Source organism: Fulmarus glacialis, unplaced genomic scaffold, assembly GCF_000690835.1.
Source record: "Fulmarus glacialis isolate BGI_N327 unplaced genomic scaffold, ASM69083v1 scaffold4244, whole genome shotgun sequence".
Taxonomy (NCBI): Eukaryota; Metazoa; Chordata; class Aves; order Procellariiformes; family Procellariidae; genus Fulmarus; species Fulmarus glacialis.
The window spans coordinates 109,819-118,032 of record NW_009209793.1 but is presented as its reverse complement, the minus strand read 5'-3'; the positions used below and the strand labels follow the sequence as shown (position 1 = coordinate 118,032).

The window sequence follows — 8,214 nt, the reverse complement described above, 5'->3', positions numbered from 1 at the left end:
GAAAGAGTCCTAGAGGCATTCTCTTCTGTCAGTGATTTGATACCCAAAGAAATTCACAGAGCAGTCAAATGAAGACCTGATTTATACCCAGCTTAGTCACTACCAAAAAAAAGAGGAATTATAGTGCAAATCTTGTAAAACCTGTGCAAAATTTTGGCCTGTGTTTTGGTCTGCTCTATCCAGATCACTGAAAGAAATGGGAGGACACTCATCAACTTGAAGGTGCTTTGGAGCAGGTCTAATTCCACCTAGAAATACAACCTATTTTGAAAAAGCAAGAAAGGAAGAAGGTCAAAGGGCAAGAGCTTTGCTTTCTTAAAGTGTATAAATCCACAACTGCAACTGGAAATCTTGTCTTTGCTCACAGAGGTCATGTCCAGTCTTATTTAGTTGCCAGCTTCAGTGGACCTTTTAAATTTGGGAACCAGAACAACTTCATGCCCAGCTTTAACAGGGTATCCATACGGAAAACTGCTAATTGAACTAAACAGACTTTAAACATGCAGTGTTTTGAAATGCAGCATCTCCCTGACGTCTGCAGATACTAATTTCATTAGTGGAAGAGGAATACAAGTCCTTTTCCTGACCTCTTCCTATCTGGTTCAGTCCAGTGTTCTCTAACTACAGCAAGTCATAGAAATACTAGAAACTCAATTAATAGAAATAAAAGTCCACATACACCGTCTTTTAGATCTGGATCTGGTTTTCTGAAGTGCAAAGAAAAGAGAATCTCAGCAATATGTTGATGATATGTAACTTGGTGCTTGAGTTTATAATATGAACAATTCATTGTGAACTGATAAATAATAGCCACTAATCAGATAATAGCTCTATGGTACACAGCAAAAAAAGAATAGCAAAATTCATCAAGAGAGTCTGTTCCTTTGACAATTAAGTTAGTCATAAACAAAGATATTCATTCTGTTCCTTCTAGTAAGAACTTTCAAGGAAATTTGGTTTCCAGAAAAAGAAAATGTGGTTTTTTCTTTCCCCATCTGATATATAAGGGAAAATACAGAAGCTAGAGCACAGGCTAGAGACTCAAGAGACCTATTCCATCACTGGCTGAGGCTAAACACTGGAACAGTCACTTTCATGAAAAGAGAGTATTACACTGATGTCCTCTGCAAAACGCTTTGAGGTCTGAAAACTGCTAGGCATCGTTACTGTATAACTAAGCCCCAACCTATCAACTTCTCTGAGGTTACAATGGCACTCATGCCTCTGCCCAGTAACTTGAATCTTATTTATGAATGAGTTGCCTTCATGTTAAATGGAGATAAATCTTAATGAAAAAGGTTGGAAGCAGCAGAGGTTGCCTGACTAAGGCTTTTGCCCAAACCCATCTTGCCTTTCCTATAGCTACCTAGCATCAAATGGATTCATCTTTCACCTACCTATAGGTCTCAGAAAGAGGAAATATCTACAAAATGTACAGTTGCTCTGTAAGCTCTTTAGCTGCAAAGGAATTTCTTTGTTGTTGGACCTAAAATGTAATGAAATTTTGGTTGTTTTAGAGGATGTAATTTATTCCAAAAATTGGTAACAAGCTTATTCGGAGTTGTCAAAAATAAGAAGGTGAATTTTTTGTTCCAGCATATCATCTTCAAAATAAATAGCTTTGCTGTGTGCAATTCTTTAGCCAGCTAAAGAACATGAAAATCTATCTGACAAAGTACAAGCTATCTATTAGGACCTTTGCAGTCTTATTTACAAAAAGGTTATAATAGTAGGTTAAAAGTACACAGGTAAAGGATGTGGGTTTCCAATGCAATCTGAAGAGAACTTAAAGAAGTGCTCAGGTCTGGAATACATTCACACATGACACAATTGATAGCTAGAATATGGGGAAGAGCTTGTTTCTTGAAAGCTACAGAGAGAGTTTATCATAAGATCCACAGGTTACAGGATTACTATGTAAAAAGGATGACTGTACCACCCTATTTTTATAGCATTTATATATAATATACTGTACTCTTCTTGAATTGAGACAAAGAAAGTCTTTCTAGGACTACCCTAAGAAATTCATAAATAATACAAAAAAACCCACCCCTATACAGAATTCATTTAAAACAAGAAAAAACCACCGCCAAACCACATAATAAAACAAAGAAACCTATTAAAGATATTCAAAAGTACCTCTTTTATGCCTAAAAATAATAATGAGCTAAAAGCTAAAATCAGAATGGTGTCAGAAGTCATGCAGTCAATGTCTTGACAAAGTCACATTAATTCTATTTTCATCTCAATGTCAGAGAGGAAGAACCAGTTGAACATATTATTTAAAAAAAAAACAAAACCAAAACACAATATTGTTTAAAAGCTCCCAGCTCTCGTTTTAAGAATTTTTGCAATATGGTTGTTATTTTCTATTCTCTGTAATGCTCCTCCAGATTTTGGCACAGTTCAGTATCTTTACTTATAATTGATTCCTGACTGGAAAGCAGGTGATGCAGTCAGAAGCATGTAGGAAACCTTGCTGCGCACTCTTACAATATACTCCATTATTACTATTAAATAATGGATGTAGAAAAGCCACATAAGAACAAAGATCCCTGTGAGGAGAGTTGACTTTTCCCAAGTGGCATGTATCAGACAACACGTTCTTTCTCATCAGCATTGGCTGGCCAGTGAAGAAAGACTAGGACTGCTCTTTCAGCATCCCTGGCCCTCTCTCCCGTATGGAACACACCAGCATAAATGGCTCCGCATCAGTCTGTGGAAATGTGCTAACCCTGCATAACCTCTGGAGACCACTCTCCTCATCGCACAGTGGAAACAACCTGCCACCGCAGAATCAGCCGTGACTCTACAACAACTGGTTGATGTAAAATCCCGAGTGTGAGCTAGGTCCCAATATGGTAGTGGTGGAGGAGAAAAGGCTGAAAACTCTGTTCTTCACCTCATGTGGGTGCTTTACCTTTATGACGTCTTCATCAGCTGATTTGCACTCGGTGGAGTCCGAAACATCGACCACAGACCCATCCTCCTGCACGGCAACAACCTTGACTGGAACAGACACCATTTTGCCCGTCAGAATGGCCGTGTTAAGGACTTCCGTGTCCTGTATGCACAGACACACAAACAAAGGATGGGCGTTAGAGAAGCATAAAACCATGAGAATGACGCAGGGGTCAGACTGATGAACCAAAACTCTGCCTCTGACAGGGACGGGGCGGAGGAGCGACCCTTCCTTGCACACACCCTTCGAGCTCCCTGCAGAATGGTAACAACTTTCTATACGTCAAAATTTGCATCTGGACCATCAAGTTCTGGTTTTGACAAACATATAGATTTACTCTTTTTCAGCCCATTTACAGGTTTGGCTGCTGTGGCAATGAAATCCGTAACGCAATTACGCGCAAAGGCATGTCTGCAGCTTGGCAGAACCACAGTGCTATTCCGGTACGATCTCCAGAGGGTGTCAGCAACTCTTCCCACCCCTTTGCCCCAGATGATGCTAGTGATTGGGAGGTGATTATCAAGCCTTACAATAACAGCTTTTCTTCTTTACTGTTCCAGCTAACAGTGTTGCAAGTTGACCATCTTCCCTTTTTGGGACATAAATACATGATGAGAAAAACTATGCATGAGGTAGGGTATTAAAACTAAGCAATGCCATCCATATACAATTTTTTAAATCTTTCCCCATCAAAATCCCACCTAGAGATGTTTTACCACATTTATCTCTAATTCTGATGAATTCACAGTGCTGGCACTCTAATGACTCCATTAACACAGCCTTCCTCTTTGTCTCAGTATGGCTGCAGTTTGATTAATTACTCCAAATGAGTTGCTACAGAGGCCCTGCCTTGCGTAAGCAGGTACGCAGACTGGAGGAGAACAGCCTCCAAAGGCCTACAGAGCAGCTTGTCTCTGCTTAAGCACTGCTTACTGCAGGCCCAAAACTTGACCCACATGCGGGGCAAGGAATGATCTGTGCTTTCATAAAGATTCAGTCCGGCCTTCTTGAAAAACCTGCAATAGGAAATACTGCTTTGAATCAATCCGCTTTTCATTTTTCAACTTCCATAAAACTAATTGCTTGCCAGTTGGGAAAAAAAAGTTGCTTCAAACTAATCTAACTTTAAATTCCATTATTAGAATTGGTGGAAGAAGAAATGGATTTTAGTGAAAAATTTGATGGCAGCTTGCATAGGGAGATATATTCACTATCATTTGCTTCTGTCTGGTAGCTAGACTGATAGAAAATAATGGGCATTGACCACAAGCTAAGGACAGCTGGAGAACACCAATAAATACTTGCAACTAAGATGTATTATTAATCAATATTCGGAAACTTCTACAAAAAGCACCCTGAATTAAATGAGTTGAAGTACTAATAACACTAGTGCCAGCTAACTAATATAGTCTACTAGAGCTTTATGGGCAGTCATGTTCCAGAAAACCATTTAGGCATGTACTCGAGTCCATTTCTGTTCGGAACAGCGCTAAAAGTACGTGCTCAACTTGATACTTAGACTTCAATGTGATCTAAGCGTGCATTTAAGTGTTATCCTGAATAGAGATGCTTTTCTGAATAATACCTCACGAAATAAATATACTGTCTTTGTTCTGTTCTCTGCAAGGCACAAACCAGATGTTTTACACAGTAAATGACTGTCTAGTTTTTGTTTTTGCTGAATGGGCTCATTTATAACCAGCTGCCATCCATGAGGGAGGGACACTGGAAGGGAGAGGTATGTGACAAAAGTGCAAGTGTGAAAGAACAACTGTAAAACCTTTACAAAGACTGAGGTTTGAACAAAACTAAGAAGAAAATGCACTGCCAGGTGAAAGAAAACAATTAGATGCACCTCAGGTGGGAAGAGGTTGTATAAGACAAAGAGAAACTGAGGGTGCTTCATCCATAACTATGTCAGAGAAAAAGTAGTTAGATTTCACCAAACCAACAGCAAATATCCCATAAATCCTAAGCCATCAATCCAATATAAACGTATGCCAGATATATGATGAAGACATGGTGGTCCTGTGTCAAAATGCTCCCAAGAAGCAGTTTGCCAGTATGCTATTTCTAAGCCATTCTTCAACAACAGACAGTCGTCTTCAGTGCATCAGGGGAAACGGTATTTTTGCCAAGGTCACAAACAACAAACATGCAAATAATTCTACTTCCAAACCCGCTCTCTGTTAGCACAGCTATGTAATTCCTACACGTCAGGGGCAGGCGGCACTTGTATGCAATTACGGTCTGATCCAAAGCCCTACTGAGTCATAGATGAAAGGCTTCTTTTGACTTCAGTGGACTTGGAATCAGGTTCTCAACAGGCCTGAACTAATTTCTCCTTTAGTTTTTGCACTGTGCATTGTATCACCCTCATGTTGACCCTCATGTGTGACAAAGGATAAACAAAACCTCTAGCCTCTTTTTAACTCTAAGTGCTGCTTAGCTACCAAGCTGAAGTAAGACTTCGATGCTCTGAAGGATAATGCAGTTTATAAAGACATTTGCATTCCTTTCGTAAACCGCCTCTGAAGATGAGCATGAGAGAAAAGGTCTTAGAAGAGACACCTCGCGACCCCACTATTTGTGGGTACTTTGAAATATGCTCATCCTACTCTTGACACAAACACTGTCCTGAACCTTCCCTCCTTCCCAGCGTGTAGAGGTACCCACTGTGCTAATTAGGCTGGTGCTGCTTCACAAAAACTACACTTCACTGGTAAGCAATTCTACTATATAAATCAATATTTCAGATGCCTGATGCCTGGATCGAGTGTTACACAAGTAACACCTTTTTAATAGCTGGCCAGTTATAGACCGAAAAAATATATTTCCTCTGAGGAAGAAATATGAAGGCAGAACTGAACTAATTGACTGTCCATTAGATTTATAAACAGACTATTTTTTTTAGTGCATCTTCAACAAGTAATAGCATTTCATCTAGATTCTGTTAAGCTTGTTTTATAGTTCCATGGTAGGGTTTACTGCAGGAAAAAAGTGTTACTGAATTTAAGATACCTGTGCTGGTTATTACTAACAGCATCTGAAATGTAGAGAGGGGTAATAATGTTGATTTACATAGGCAGGTCCTCCCGCATGGCACAGCATCAGTGAAACGTCTGGAACACCCAGGGACCACCACCACAAACCTCTAACTGCTGACTCTGAAAGGTCCCAGGTGAAAAACCAGGAACACCCTTCCTATTTCTTTTGTTGAGGGTTTCAGCTGCGACATCTTGACCAAAACCTTCAATACAGGCAGCCCAGGTGGAAGCTACACATTCATATTGCAGGCTCTATACCTGAATAATAATTACGTGCGTGTTTATCTCCAGCTCCTTCTCTGTACCTGAATGCATTAGCACTTCAGCAGAGCTCTTCTTAATTACAACTGTAACCTGCTAATAGCGTTTCTTTGTTGTCTGAAGGAATCTTCTTCTTATCCATCCTAGGCTAAATTAAAATTTAATACAACATCAGGTCGCAACAGAACTAGGAAGCAAATGACAGCTGTTTAATTAAAACCTAAAGCTGATTAGATGGCACTACTGAGAGAAATACTCAAGAGGAAGAGCAGAAAACTACTGAAACTCAAGGCTAGGATAATGGCTTTATTTAAATATGAATAAACCCTGCGCACAGCCATAGTAAATGTTTGACAACTCATTGCTTTGGACAAATGGGGGGGAAATGTGAATGGGAGACATGTCGAGTCATGATAGAGCTGTGATAACCAACACTGCTGCTCCCTATGTATGTGACCAGTAGCAGGGATTACTGAGGAATGACTACAATAGGTAGACACAAACCAATTGAGGAACTCCAGGCACAAAGTTCCCAATAATTAGCCTTTAAACAACACCACACCGACCTAAATCCTCCGTAGGCATGTGACTCTACGGCAGCTCACCCAGCTACTGTGAAATGACATGACACAGTTTTTCCCCCCTCTTCTGGTTGAAAAATAAAGACATAGAGAAATAGATTATGCGTCTCACAAGAAAACATCTCAGGAGCCAGGAGCTGGACACAGGTTATCTAGACCCCAGCCCAAAACCGCCAGCACATATTTCCTGCCCCTTTGGGAGCAGCCAGCATCCTTTCCATGAAGTCTGGCAGGGCACGAAAGCCCCACGCCGACCCAGTTTACCGTGACAGATATCATCCTTGTGATTAATGCACAAGCTGGATGTATTTTTTTAGAGGTTAACAAAACATGCTACAGTACAGTAAACCCAATAAACACTCAATTGTAAATCAGGAGGGAAACCTAAAGCCAACCCTATTCCACTGACAAATGCTACAGCTAAATGCCTTTTGGCATTCAGTTGAAATGAGTGTCTTTAGTGAAGAAGGCATACAGCTGAAACATTTGTCTGCAGAATTGCATTCCTTCATTATTATTTTTTTCCCCAGAGTGTACCTCACGAAAACACATTTGTAATATTAGAAGGAATCTTTAGGAACCAGTTCTCCTGCCTGGAAACGGCATCTCTTAAAAAATGTAAATTATAGGGCAGCTTGTGACATGTGGGCTGGGCTAGGGGAGGTTTTTTTATTTGATAAATTATTCACCACCTTTTTCTTCAGATCGAAGAGCAAGGTAATGTAAGTCCATTAAGCAAGCTTAATATATAAATTAGATGCTTTGCTGAAATTATTATAATCCAAAGCACTTCTGTACTTTTCCCCCCTCATAGCTAAATACCATTTTAGGTTTCCAATACATATTAATGAAGCCTGGTTGCTAGAAAGCTATTTATATTTTCCACCGTTATATCAGGTAAGATACACCATTTTGTCACCCAACGGTGAGAACGAACAACTGGGATTATGTGTTTATGAAAAATTAGAAAACATAAACAATCTTGCAAAGAGCTCACCTTGTTCTTTGACCTTTTTTCCTCCCTACATTCATACAGTCCACTTCATGCCAAGGAGCCAGACCCCACAGTAATGCTAGCAGGAGTGCTGCTAGCTGCTTTGGCAGATGGCTGATCAGTCGTTATTCGTGGGCTGAACTGGCAATCCTGCCTGCCCAGGACTTGCCTCAAGTCTGCGGAGGCTGTGCATGTGACAGGAATTACATTACAAGTCCTATTAAAGGGCCGAACAACGGCTAATTCCTTATTCTTCAAACATCATTTCAGTGGAGCCACTTGTGGAATCAACTGTTTACCAAGTTTTTAGGTGTCAGAGTGAGACCTAAAGTGTAACCACGCACGAGTCCCCCTGCCCTGACAAGCACA

At 40.3% G+C, this 8,214-nt stretch overlaps 1 protein-coding gene across 1 annotated transcript in view; it reads right to left on the bottom strand.

Annotated features, from left to right (window-relative positions):
- TMEM132B (transmembrane protein 132B) overlaps positions 1-8,214 on the bottom strand; it is a gene marked incomplete at its 5' end in the record, with an annotated part of 144,525 nt that overhangs the window by 40,543 nt on the left and 95,768 nt on the right. Inside the window, one exon of the mRNA XM_009576933.1 lies at positions 2,921-3,064. Coding sequence (XP_009575228.1) covers positions 2,921-3,064 — 144 coding nt within the window. The remainder of the gene's footprint in view (positions 1-2,920; positions 3,065-8,214) is intronic.